This window comes from Glycine max, chromosome 17 (genome assembly GCF_000004515.6).
Source record: "Glycine max cultivar Williams 82 chromosome 17, Glycine_max_v4.0, whole genome shotgun sequence".
NCBI lineage: Eukaryota > Viridiplantae > Streptophyta > Magnoliopsida > Fabales > Fabaceae > Glycine > Glycine max.
This window is the reverse complement of record NC_038253.2, coordinates 6047888-6061619: the sequence shown is the minus strand read 5'-3', so window position 1 is coordinate 6061619 and position 13732 is coordinate 6047888. Positions and strand designations below refer to the sequence as shown.

The 13732-nt window shown below is 35.7% G+C and overlaps 1 protein-coding gene across 3 annotated transcripts; it reads left to right on the top strand.

The window, feature by feature from the left end:
- Positions 1-1982: 1982 nt before the first annotated feature.
- LOC100806232 (uncharacterized) lies at positions 1983-12341 on the top strand. 3 transcript variants are annotated; one of them, XM_006600511.4, is made up of 9 exons: positions 1983-2218; positions 4286-4609; positions 4744-7361; positions 7493-7617; positions 7995-9662; positions 10007-10055; positions 10141-10385; positions 10811-10912; positions 11820-12341. In XM_006600511.4, the coding sequence occupies exons 2-9, from the start codon at positions 4417-4419 to the stop codon at positions 12049-12051; spliced, it is 5232 nt and encodes a 1743-aa protein (XP_006600574.1). In that variant the 5' UTR covers positions 1983-2218; positions 4286-4416; the 3' UTR covers positions 12052-12341. The 3 variants fall into 3 exon arrangements, with proteins under 3 accessions (XP_006600574.1, XP_003550699.1, XP_014625229.1); XM_003550651.5 differs by having other exon boundaries at positions 1984-2218; positions 7899-9662; XM_014769743.3 differs by lacking the exon at positions 1983-2218 and adding an exon at positions 2231-2596 and having other exon boundaries at positions 7899-9662.
- Positions 12342-13732: the final 1391 nt, after the last annotated feature.

The window sequence follows — 13732 nt, the reverse complement described above, 5'->3', positions numbered from 1 at the left end:
CAAATTTTATTTAATTTTTTTTTCTCAAATATATTATTTTTAATACCCATTATTAGTGGTGGATATTAAAGACGAAGGTATTAGATTAAACAAAAATAATTTAGTTTAAGTACAATAATTTTTAGTTTCATAGTAAATATTTTTTAATTTATGTGAAAAGATCTTAAACATTAAAATAGAAGGAAGTAATATATTTTTTTATCTCTTTGATCATAATCATTGTTAACATGTAATCTAACAGCAAGTAAATGACAAAATTTCGTCACATAACTTCTCAAACTTAGCATCTAGGGATGGCAGAAGGCTTGTGAGTTGTGAAAAACCGTTATCACGTGGCTCTTTGACAGTCCATTTAATATAGTAAATGCTTTGACAAAAACATGATCAATTTAATACCCGTAACACACCCCACTTGTATCTGACTACTTTACCAGTAAAAATTCCATCAAAATCTTAACCTTTTAGGCTTTTTGACTCTCCCGAGTTTTTTTAAGTGAAAAAATTATTATTTTTTAATTAGAATGAATTTATATGACAATAAGAGTTTTTTTTATAAAATAAAATATATATTTTCTGTAAAAAATTATTTCTTAATAATAAAAATAATATTTTTCTGACATATAATAATATCATAATTAAAATAAAAATAAAAAAATAATTTTTTTAATTTCTTATTATTAAAATAAAATTATGTACGAATTTCTTATCATAACATCATACTTTAGAAATTACAAAAAATAATTTTAAGAAACTTAATTAAGAAATTCTCATGCTATAAGTCATCTTATGTCATTCGTTTCTCTCATATATTCAAACATTTTATTTCATGACTTGATTAATTTATGTTATAGTTTAAAAACCAATTAAAACCCTGTAGAGGACATTTGTTTAAGATATACTTTCCATAAAAAAAAAAACAAAATACATAAAAAGTTAGATGAAGTTGTTACAATACAAAGGGAAAGATGCTAGAGTATAGAATAAAGAAAAAAAGGTACTCGCTCTCAAAATTTTGAAAAGTAGGCTTTAATTTACTTTGTAACAAAGGATAGTCGTGCCGTCAGCTAAGCTCACAAATAAAGAGGATATTTGTTTGTAATTTATTTTACAAGATTTTCTTTACTTTTAATATATATGTTTGTTTCTTTCTAAACTCGTAAAGAAGATCTCTTTATAGAATTTCGATAAATTAGCAGGGTCGAATTTTAAAAACAACTATAGTATTTTAATTTGTGCATAACAAAAAATAAATAATTCATTTTTATAATTAAATTTTATACTAAATAAATAATTTGACATATAAAATTACATTAAAATTAAAATTTAAAATGAATAAATATTTTTTATTATAAAAATCATATTTATTTTTATATTTAGTAATTGAAATTGTAATATAATATTATTTTTAATTATTGTCCATTTAAAAATATTATTTAAATTTAATTTAGAGATTAAAATTAAGAAAAATAATTTCAGATGCGAGATAAATTTTTACCTAATTTCGCAAGTAATATTTTTTTTTTTTTGGCGTTTACAGAAGTAATATATAAAACGCACATAAAAAATAAGAAGAATTAAAATATTGAGTATAATAGTGAGGAAAGTGGAGTCTAAACTGTGGATTCTTTTTCTTTGACCAAAACTGTGGATTCTAACTTATAGTAATATATAAAATAAGTTATGATTTTAAGTTATTTCGTTTTAATAATTTTTTGAAGTGTTATTTTATAATTTAGTTAATTGTTTTCAAACAAGCAATTATTTTATCAAGTTTTTCTTAAAAAGAAAGTCATTGGGCTTTTCTGCCCAGCAATTTATTCCCTCTCAAAAAAATAAAAAAGCGATTGTGCCGTCACTTGTCCACGTGTCTCATTTCAATTGGAGATGGCATTTACCCTCAACAACTCTTCACATGCTATCTTCCCCGTCTTGGGCTCACTATAGCTAACACACCCTATTTTCCAAAAAAAGCTTGAAAGGGCCGAGCCTCGGATCCGAAGCAAGTAGCTTCGGTCCACCGAAGCTCACCTTGGGGCCGAGCCTGAGTATTGTTCCTGTGTTCGTTGAAAATTTCGCACTATTTCGATCACTTTATCTGTGTGAGCTGAGAAAGTCCCTATTTTTCTTCTGCTTCCACCGCTTCAAACCCTAACGCTTGCTTCTTCAACACTCTCGCAGGATCAATTTTGAGCTTCAATGGAGGCTTCTCAATGTCACTGTGAGTTCACGGGCTTTCTTTCTATCTCTGAGAACCCTAGCCTTCTCTCTCTAGGAACCCTTTCTTTGCGGAAAATAAAAGAAAAACGCAAAAAAGAAGAAAAAAAAAACAAATCTACGCTTGTGTCTCTGGCGTTTCGCGTTGGGCGCGATTTCGCAAGCTCGTGCACTTAGTTTTGTGTGGTTTGGTCAATTTGAATGGTGATTGTGAGCTCGAATTGTGCCGCGTTTCCGATCTTTTGCGCTTTGGTCGTAATTTTGAGATTTTCGGTTTTCGGATGAGCTCAGCTGATGGGAGAGTAGGGGAAGGGGGATAGTAATTGAGTGTTGGGTGCTTAGCTTCCTCTCATTTCTTTAAGAAGTGATGTTTTCAGCTTAGGTAAATTGTGCGAATTTGGTATTGGATTTTCGGTATTGGTTGCTTCAATTGTCTACTTTCTAGTTTTAGGTTTCAACAGTAATTAGGAAAGGGAGTGTGAATTATTGGCATACTAATATAACCTTATTGTAGTCTATGGAAAATGAAGGGGAAGAGTTTCTTCTACTGACAGTTTGAGTCACCTGAGTGATTTATGCAAGGAGATTATACTCGGTTAAATATAGGATATGTTTTAAAAATTGGTTACTAATTCTGTCCTTGTGGGTGCAATATGAGTCTGGAACTGGAAGCAAAGATGATGGAATTTTGTGCTGAACCTCTTTATTATAGTTGTAGTTGAAGTGTATATGTACATGCAGAACTAAAAGGGGAAAGTTTAGAGACTCTAGATTTTTTGAAGTTTTTGAATAAGTTCGCTCTTTGGGATGTTTACTGGTTATCATTCAATTGAAGTTTGCTTTTTATTTTGTGAAATAACTGCCAGTTGCCGTATACGTGATGCACTTCTCATGTCTTGAGGATGATAAGTTATAGGATTAGTTAGAAACTAAGGGGTGTGAGTAAGTGGAAACATGAATAGTAATATTGGATGCCATTACTAGAACCACATGCATTTGTAAATAGAAAAGATGAAAATGCATATGGGGAATGTGAAATAGAAGCTTTGAATGTGGTTCTTATTCCCCTTTCTGCATGCCTCCTGGTTTTGCCAACTCATAATTATGCAGGAAATATGTTTGAGGTTATGCATTTCTCTTTTATAAGTGTTTGTTTTTTCTTCCTTAAGATTCACCACTATGGTTGATTTGGAAGTTGTCGCAACCTGTTTCAATATTCTCCATTTTGATTCCTTGTGTGCACCAATCCTTCAATTGGCTGAAAACTTTGGGGGGGAAGGTTAGGCATATTTTATATATTTATTTATTTGAGTTGTGGTGACACTTGTGTTCAGAAAGAAAACATCCTTTTTGTGAGTAGATACTTTTTGAGAAGGATCATTTCTGTTTGAACCTCTAGTAGTTTCTCAATGCTATGCTAGTATAATAGTACTAGTGCAGGTAAGGAAGAAAATCCTGTAATAGAAAAAATGTTTGGAAAAAAAACATGGCTTAGGCTGCGTGTAACATGATCAATGATTCAACCTTGCGACACTAGAGATACCTCTGAGTATTATAACTTGGAAGTTGGAACTGCATTCCTTTCTTTTTAAAGTTTTCTCTTCCTTTTTTCCCATCTTTTTCTTCATTTAAAAAGGAATGCTGAGAACCTTAATGTTGGATAAATAACCTGACCTGTGAACTTCTATGCTATGTCTTACACTTTACCAAGGCATTTGGTGCAGTTAAATTAAGTGTTTTTGATCAATTAAGCAGTAATGCTCCAAAAATTTGGCCTACAAACAAACAAAATTTAGGGCTGCTTTTACCCAGGCAATTTCATCTTTCAACACCATGCTTATCACAAAGTTTTTATTCCTGGAAGCCTATTCTTGCATCATGGAAAATTTATTTTTTTGTGCATGGAATTGTTTGCATTTTACTATTGTGCACTAATCTAATCCTGAGTATGACATCTTGCATGGGATGCAGTTGTTATTTTATCCTGTCTTTTCATGATATTCTATTTGTAAATATACACTAAATGGATTATTGCTTGTAGGCTAATTTTTTATTCTTTAATAATTTCCAGGATTGAATGGTAATAGCTCAGAGGTGTGTTTTTGGACAGCATATTTGGAGAAACTTTTTCTTGATCTTCCTTGATTTACTACACTTTCTTATAAATAGTTATCTTCTGAAAAATTGTGTGCTGGGTTATCTATGCCTGGAAACGAAGTAGGAGACAGGGTCCACAATTTTTTTGGTCAAGAAAACTTACCCCAGGGCCAGTATCATTCACAGGCAGTTGACGGGAACTGGCCAGGGCTAAGCAACAATTTGTGGGCTGGTAGCCAGAGACCAACTGTTGCTCCTTTTATTTCCAATTTGAAGAATTTTAATCTACAACAATCAGGTAGAACTAGACATTATATACCTTTTATTTATTTATTTTTTTAAAAAGCTTCTTATTTATCAATGATTTTTAGCAATCAGTATGCAGCTTTTTCCCACCCATTACTAATCGGATTTCCTTTTATTTTTACTAAGATTTTGAGCAGGGACACACAAGCACTCCACATTTGCGACATGGTTTAAACCTGGCTCAATCAAATTTGAGGCCTGACTCTGGCAGAAATCAACTCCCAAATCAACAGACAACTGTAAATGGCTATATCCAGGGGCATCAGGTTTTTCAGTCGAGGCAAAATGAAGCAAACATTTTGGGAATGGATACAGAAACTGATTTGCATGGCATGCCAAATCTGTCAAGAGGAATATCAGTACTAGATTCACAACAAGGGTCTGGTCTCGAGCACTATAAGAAAAACTTGACCAGGTCTGATGCATCTGAGTCTCCTGTCAATTATGATTTTTTTGGAAGTCAACAACAAATGAGTGGTCGGCATTCGGGCATGCTTCAGTCTTTTCCTAGACAGCAGTCAGGGATGAATGACATGCAGCTTTTACAACAGCAAGCAATGCTCAACCAGATGCAAGAACTTCAAAGGCTGCAACAATTTCATCAACTAGAAGCTAGGCAACAGAGTTCTATGAATCCAGCTTCCTCCATTTCAAAACAGACGATTGCGAGCCATTCTGCATCTCTCATTAATGGCATTCCCATCAATGAGGCATCTAACCTTGTGTGGCAGCAGCCTGAAGTTGTGGCAACGAATGCAAATTGGCTCCAGCATGGTGGATCTGCAGTTATGCAAGGGTCCTCTAATGGACTTGTGTTATCTCCTGAACAACTGCGGCTGATGGGTTTGGTTCCTAATCAGGGTGACCAGTCTCTGTATGGGCTTCCAATTTCTGGCTCAAGAGGTACACCTAACCTGTATTCTCATGTTCAAGCGGATAAGCCTGCAGTGTCTCAGGTTTCTATCCAACATCAACATCAACATCAACATCAACATCAGTATTCTTGCATTGAAGGTGACAAACCTACATTGCCACACATATCAGCCAGTGGCCATTCATTTCCAGTTCATCAGTATGGTTCAATTTTGGATCAAACTAACACAAATGATGGAACTTCAGTTTCAAGACAAGATATTCAAGGAAAAAGTATGTTTGGTTCTCTTGCTCAAGGTATAAACAATGGACTAAATATGGAGAACTTGCAGCTAGTTAATTCTGAACAAAGAAAAGTACCTATTGAAGATTTTAACGGGAGGCAAGAACTTGCTGGATCTTCTGACACTTCACAGGACAAGGTGGTAGCGCAGGTTCCTCCTTCACAGAATGTGGCTACCCTAGATCCAACAGAAGAGAAGATTTTATTTGGTTCAGATGACAGCCTCTGGGATGGATTGGGTTGGAGTGCTGGTTTCAATATGCTGGATAGTACAGATAGTTTTGGTGGAGTTCCATCAGTTCAGAGTGGGAGTTGGAGTGCGCTTATGCAGTCTGCTGTAGCTGAAACTTCTAGTAGTGAAATGGGTATACAGGAAGAATGGAGTGGTCTAAGTGTCCGGAATACTGAACGTTCATCTGGAAGTGAGAGGCCTTCAACCATGGATAGCACCAAACAGCAATCAGGTTGGGCTGACAATAACTTGCAGTCAGCACCCAATAGAAATTCAAGGCCTTTTCTTCGGCCGGATGATCTCAGCAGGCCCAGTACCACTGTAACCTATTCTGGTCTTCCTGGATTTCATCAGTCTGGTTCTGATACTGCACAGGAACAGCAAGATAGGTTACAGACTGGTTCTTCTCAAAGATCAATTCCACAGTTTTTAGAAAGTGGCAAATGGTTAGATTGCAGCCCTCAGCAAAAACCAATTGCAGAAGGGAGTCATAGTTATGGAAATGCTGCTAATAGCTTAGAAGTAAATGAGAAGGTTATTTCAGGTTCTTGGGCACATCAACAGATGCTATCATCCCCTAACAATAGGGGTGAGCCATTCAATAGATCTAATGGATGGAATGCTATCAAATCACCCACACCCAGTAACAATTCTAGTATGAAAATCCGTGAAAATGAAAATGTGTTGCAGCCTCATCATGACAAAGCTATGCAAGAGGATTTGGGCCAGGTTCCTGCAATTTGGGAGGTTGATTCTGATACTAATTCATCTGTTGGGTTGGAACATGCAAAATCACCAGGTAATATGCAGGTCTGTGGGGAGGATTCTGGTATGAATGGTATAGCTGCCATACCAAATTCAGGTTCTACATGGGTTAGTAGGCAAAGCAGCCAGCAACTCCCTAATGCTGATGTATGGAGACAGACAGATACTGTGGGGAGCCAAAGAAGAAATGAAAGTGCAGGAAAATATAAGCATCATATGGAGAAGAATCCTTTAGTTTTGGAATCATTGAAGAATGAAAAGTCAGAAGGAGAGGCACATGGTATGGAAAACTCTAACAAAAAGGATAAATCAGCAACTGGTGGTTTGAGAGAAAATCCCAGTTTTGATGGTGATTTGCGTAGTCCAAAGTTATCCGGGCAGGGAAATCGAAGGCCTCCTGTAACTCGTAAATTTCAGTATCACCCAATGGGGGATGTTGGTGTTGACACAGAACCTTATGGAAATAAACATGTCATAAATTCACAGCCTATGCCCCATCAACCCATTGGAGGACTTAAAGGTCAGGACCAAAGCTATCCTGGCCAGTCAAAATATAGTCACTCTGATGGGAATTGTAATGAAACGGAGAAGGTAATTTTAGGACTTTACCTTTATTATGCAAGTGTCACTATATTGATTTTACGAATTTTTCTCTATTTACTACAGAATAAAAAATTGTTAAATCCTTTGGAATTTGACATAGGAACGCATCTGCTTTTCAGGGTGACTCAAAAACCATAGATGATAATGCTTCAAAAAGCACGCTGCCTGGTCATATGCTCAAAACATTGACTCCATTTGATAGAAGTGTTGGTAATTATGCATTGAACAAGACTGCTTCACCCAGGTAGTTGAACAATGAAAATTTTCTTGTTGCTTTGGTTGAGCTTACAAATTTAGTGTGTCATCATGTTGTAGTTGCTTCTAAATTATTGTTCCAGTGTTTTCTTATGGGAAGTAACCATGACCTGTGTTTGTTTTACTTTTTCATTTGCATACTTCTGGTCTAATTGGCCCTGAAACCTGGTTTACTTATTTCTCCTTTTATTATCCTACAACTCTACTCTTCCATGACGTACATGGTGACCTTAGCTCAACTGTTTGCTTTGCTTTGTTAAATTATTGTAGTCAAAATATTCTTGAGCTTCTTCATAAAGTGGATCAGTCAAGGGAGCATGGCGTTGCAACAAACACAAGCACTTCTAACCGCCCTTTATCTTCCAGGGTGATGGATACCGAATCTTCTGATGGGTCTGCTGCACATCATCAACGAAATCAAAGTTCTTTGTCTCAGGGCTTTGCTTTACAATTGGCTCCACCTACTCAAAGGCATCATATGGCATCTTCTCATGCTACACCACATGTTGCATCTGAGACAGGGGATAAGGGTCCTACTTGGTTGGCTGCTTCTCAGACTTTTCCTTCTCAAGAGTCATCTCATGAGCTTAGAAATAACATTTCTGGTTCCTCAGGACAAATGTTTGACAAAACCTCACAGTACAGTGCTCTGGGAAATATTCAACAGGCTTTTACTTCAGGCTTTCCTTTTTCAAGAATCCATACTCAAAATCAGAATGTGGCTAATCTTGGTGGACAAATAGCAAATACTCAATGTGATAATTCAACTTTTGTTGATCGGACTGCTTCTACTAATCAGGTAGATGAATATTGTGAAAGAGCTCAAACTGGTCAGTCTGAGTTACAATCTGCTCAGGACATGTCTCAGAAGGATAGTATGAATCAAATTCGTGCCGGAGATCCTACCATGAAAATTTCCACATTGGAAGCTGGCACTGCTCCTCATGCTCCTGTTACATCATCTCTACAGAGCGCCCCTTCGAAAGTTCTACACAATGTGTGGACAAGTGTTTCTGGCAAGCAACATCCTAATGCTTATAAGATTCCATCCCATCCCCAACCAAATAATATTTGTGAAACTACAATAGGACCACAGAAACCAGGTATTGAAGATTCAGAGAAAGGTAACCTTTCTGAGCAGTGGGTATTGCCTGAGAGTGTTGATGCTGTTGAAGAGACTGCAAGTGCTTCACAAGTGAAGGAGCATGTGAAATATACACCCGATACATCTCAATCAGGCCCAGCTGCTACCTCTAAAGATATTGAAGATTTTGGCCGGTCTTTAAGACCAAACAATTTCTTGCATCATAATTTCTCTATGCTAAATCAAGTTCAGTCCATGAAAAATATGGAGATTGATCCTAGTAATCGAGATGTCAAGAGGTTCAAGGTTTCTGATAATGTGATGGACAAACAACTGGTAGATTCCATTTCCAACCGTGGACAACAGTCATATGGATACAATAACATAGTCAAAGATGTGTCAGATAATAGTTCTTCAGTGCCACCATCAGATCCGAACTTGCTAAGGTTTTCAACAAAGCCAGGTGATGCACGAGACACTAGTGCATCTTCTCAGGAGGTGGTTGGATATGGACAGAGAAATGCTCTTAATGTTGCTAATAATAACAAAGTAACTTCTGTTAGAAGTGAGCATTCTGTGATAAATCCTCAGATGGCTCCATCATGGTTTGAGCAGTATGGAACTTTTAAAAATGGTAAGATGTTGCAAATGTATGATGTACGGACAATGACTCCTCAAAAAGTTATGGAGCAGCCTTTAATTATAAGGAACCAATCTGGTAGTTTGCATCTTGCTAATTCAATGGAGCAAGTTAACAGTCTCAGTGATGCTGGGCAAAATTCAATGCTTACTTCAGTTGCAAATGAGCATCTGCCTTCCCAGTTATTGCTTCCTGCAGCTGAACCTGATCTGTCTAGTATGCGACCAAAGAAGCGCAAAAGTTCCACATCTGAACTCTTGCCATGGCATAAAGAGCTGAGTCAGGGTTCTGAAAGGGTTCAAGATATCAGGTGGTTGACAAAATTATGTGATTTTATACCACATACTCATTTTAGATTAATTTACACAAAACATCTTTTCAGTCCCATGTTTTCTGATGATTTTGATTATAGGATCTTAACACAGTAAGCTAATCCAAACACGTATTTAATGCATTTGCAATTTTTTATTGCTATTGTTGATAACTAGAAGTTGGAAAAGATCCTGTCTCTTTCACCAGTTGCTAGATCTGTTTTCAATGTCTTAAAATGTATTTCAAGCCTTGTGTTTAATCCTGTTTAATATTCATCAGTTTGTTATGCTTTTTTTTTTTAATTTCTGACTTCTAAGATTGAGGTTTCTTATTATCTGGCAGTGCGGCAGAATTAGACTGGGCGCAAGCTGCAAATAGATTGGTTGAGAAGGTTTGTTCATAATTAAGTCAGTTTAAACCCAATCTCTTAATTCATTTTCTACTAGGAGTTCACATTGCTCCATATATGACTTTAGGTTGAGGATGATGCTGAGCTAGTTGAAGAATTGCCAATAATGAAGTCAAAGAGAAGACTTGTGTTAACGACACAGCTTATGCAGCAACTACTTAACCCCCCTCCAGCTGCAGTTCTCTCTGCAGATGTGAAGTTGCATCATGAAAGTGTGGTCTACTCTGTTGCTAGGTTAGCGTTAGGAGATGCATGCAGTTCTGTCTCTTGGTCTGGAAATGACACACTCATGTCCCCTGGCAGCAAAAACCCGTAAGATTTTTTACCCCTCTTCTTTAAATGAGCATATGATGGTTGAGTGTATTGTAAAGGTGATATCAAGTGAACATTATCTTGTAATGAGATGTAAAAGGAGCTAATTTTGATCATTCAATTTTACATGGATGACCATTGTTAGAAGTTATTTAAAAGTTACCCATCCACTTAAAAAAGTTGCACAACTTTATGTTTTTGGATGCATTTGGGTAAACAACTTAGTTAAGCATTTATTTAATAAGGTTATTTCTATAAGCTTCACTATGAAGCATATTAAAATAAAAGCTAAAAGAGCTTACAGAAAAGTCATAAGTTACTTTCATAAGCTTAACCGAACACAGGCTTAAATCATATGATTCTGCGTTTTGAATTTGTTTATATCTCACAATAATGATTAAATTTTTTATTGATATATTCTGTAGCCTGCCTGATAAGCCCAAAGCGTCTGAGAAAATTGATCAGTACATTTTGAAGGTGGAAGACTTTGTTGATAGAGCGAGGAAACTGGAAAATGATATGTTGAGGTACTGTCACTGTTTATTTTTCTCATGGTGGGACTGTATGAGTAACAAATTTCATACACAGGTGCTTTGATATTATGTCTCAAATTAATAAAAGGTTTTTATAAGATATCTTGTATTTTCTTGTTCTTCTGTGGTAATAAAATTTCATGAAACAATTGATTTGACAAGTTGAAAATGGAATATTTCCTGACCAGTTTACTTTTTGCTCCGAAGAATGGGTTCAATTTAGGTTGGATATCCTATTTCACTTGTATTAGTGTTAGAAAGAATCAAGAAGGGTGTTTATGATCTTTCTAACTTGTATCTGTTTTCATGCAAAATGGATGATTAAAAAGTAAAAAAAAACTACGTATCCCATTGCCCAGAGGCTCTTCGCTATGCGAAGGTATGAGGGAGGGATGTTGTACGCAGCCTTACCCTTGCATATGCAAAGAGGCTGTTTCCGGATTCGAACCCATGACCAACAAGTCACCAAGGCACAACTTTACCGCTGCACCAGGAAGCAAAATTATATCAATGAGTTCATAGAGATAATTCATACTGATTTGTTGTGAGGAAAAAGGGTATTATGATGCTTGTTCTTATGGACTTCGAATTTACTCAAACTTTTGACATAGCAGTACGCGCTAGCCACCTGCCTTTTTTTGGTTTGTCTTTACAGTTTGATTTTACATGGTAATGATGATATTTGCTAATTTGCAATATCCTATAGCTCATATACTGGGATGTGAATCATTGGCCTTCTTTGTGTTCTCTTTATTTCGGTTGCCTACTACTGCTATGTCTTCAGGTTTAGGTTATTATTTTTTCCTGTCTGTTGCTTTTGTTTATCTTTACATGATAGCTGCAATTTTTGCCATTCTCTCCTTTTACTTATTTTTTTCCATTTTTAATCTCGATGATGCAGATTGGATAGCAGAGCCTCAGTTTTGGACTTAAGACTGGAATGTCAGGATTTAGAAAGATTTTCTGTCATCAATCGATTTGCCAAGTTCCATGGTCGGGGGCAAAATGATGGGGCAGAAACCTCATCGTCTGATGCAACTGCAAATGCTCAGAAATCATGCCCCCAGAAATATGTAACTGCAGTTCCAATGCCTAGAAATCTCCCTGACAGGGTACAATGTCTTTCACTTTGATAATTAATTAATTCATTTTTCCATCTTTCGAGGTCAGTTGTCTCCCAACCTCCTGTTTATGGTACTTTTCTTTCAACTTATATTATTGAACTTCATCACCATAGAACCATACAACTGGCAATGTAGGAGAAGAATGGTACTAGATTGCCTCCTCAACCAATGGAGGCTGTTAGATCTTTTCAATCTATGTATGTATGTATTAAGATAAGATATCTTATACTTTTGGTCTTCAGGTTCCAAGCCTTTTGTATATATTAAGATAAGATATGCAGTTTACTTAGTTTTAACCATACCATTTTGCTCGTTTTAAGCTGATTAGTTAAAGCATAAGCTGTTCAATGTTTATTTTTGTTTTTTTTATAGAACATAAGATGTTTACTGTTTATTCATTTCCATATTCTCAAATCGAAATGTAGTTGTTTGCACTAATATAATATATGTGCAATCTAACTAGTTTTAACCATACCATTGGCTCGGTGGTCCGATTAATTAGCATAAGCTATTTAGTGTTACTGAATAATTATTGTTCTCAATTAAAGCATTTTCTTGTATTTGTATGTAGTTGAATAATTAATATTAGATCATCTTCACTCAATTATTTTCTTGTATTTCTAAGCCCTCAGTCCATGCATAACCTGCACACTGACGGGGATGGTAAGAAACAACCATCAGCATTTGTGGGGCCTCCAGGGGACAAGACAACCTGCTGTCTTGAGTGTTTCTTGGTTCTTAATTTAAAATAAAGTTTGCTTCTTTTTTTTTTACCATTGTGAATATTACATTCCTTCCTGCTGCGTTGTTGGTTTCTTATTCACAATGAATAATCATACCCATGTTTCAGGTAGTACTTTTGATGCAATTGTGGTTTTGACTTGCTCAGTTACAGCTTTGCACTAAAATTACTCTAGCTTCTATTACATTATAGTACGTAGAGAATTACGAGGAATACGAAACGTTAATATTTTAACGTTACGTTTTATTGCGGGAAATAATTGTCGACGTCTTCGGATACGAATTGATTATTTTTTATACCTGGTAATGCATACAAGACGTCATCTTCGCCGATGCAACTGGTCCCATAAATAAATAAACTCGTACCTTGACATCTGCCAAAGAAATCCGTTTGACAATGACAACATTTGTTTTTTACCACGTAAATAAACTTGCAGCATGTTTTTGACCTATTGTACTTGCGCCCGCACACCCAAAGGACGATGCCAAAATAGAAGCATGAACGGAAACACCGATCTTGACATGATAGTAAAAGGCATTGAAAAAGATTGAAATTTAATATCCAATCTATTGTACTGTGACAAACATATTTATACCTTTTTCGTAGGAAACATTCGATGACAGGTATCCATCGAATAGTATTATAAAGATGGTATCTTTAGAAAGCAGCGACCATAAAACTTGGCTGCCTGCTTGTTATCAATTCCATATACAATAAACAATAGTGGAAAGTGTTTTAAAATAAATAATTAAACATACTACAGTTTGAACTCTCAAAAAAAATCTATATAAATTAAATTGACATTGGCATAACATACCCAATTTTTTTCGGCAACATTATATTTAAATTTCTTTCTATATCAGCTTTGGAACCATATCAATCCAATCCAATCCAGAATCCAAATTGCAAGTAGTCAATCACAGTTGTTCAAGTCTCTTCAAGTTACAA

Bases quoted from the DNA above. Each gene is read 5' to 3' on its own strand.
- LOC100806232 (XM_003550651.5), top strand. From the start codon at position 4,417: ATGCCTGGAAACGAAGTAGGAGACAGGGTCCACAATTTTTTTGGTCAA. The intron at 4,610-4,743 runs GTAGAACTAGAC...ATTTTTACTAAG, and splicing joins TTTTAATCTACAACAATCAG to ATTTTGAGCAGGGACACACA. The intron at 10,056-10,140 runs GTTTGTTCATAA...ATATGACTTTAG, and splicing joins CAAATAGATTGGTTGAGAAG to GTTGAGGATGATGCTGAGCT.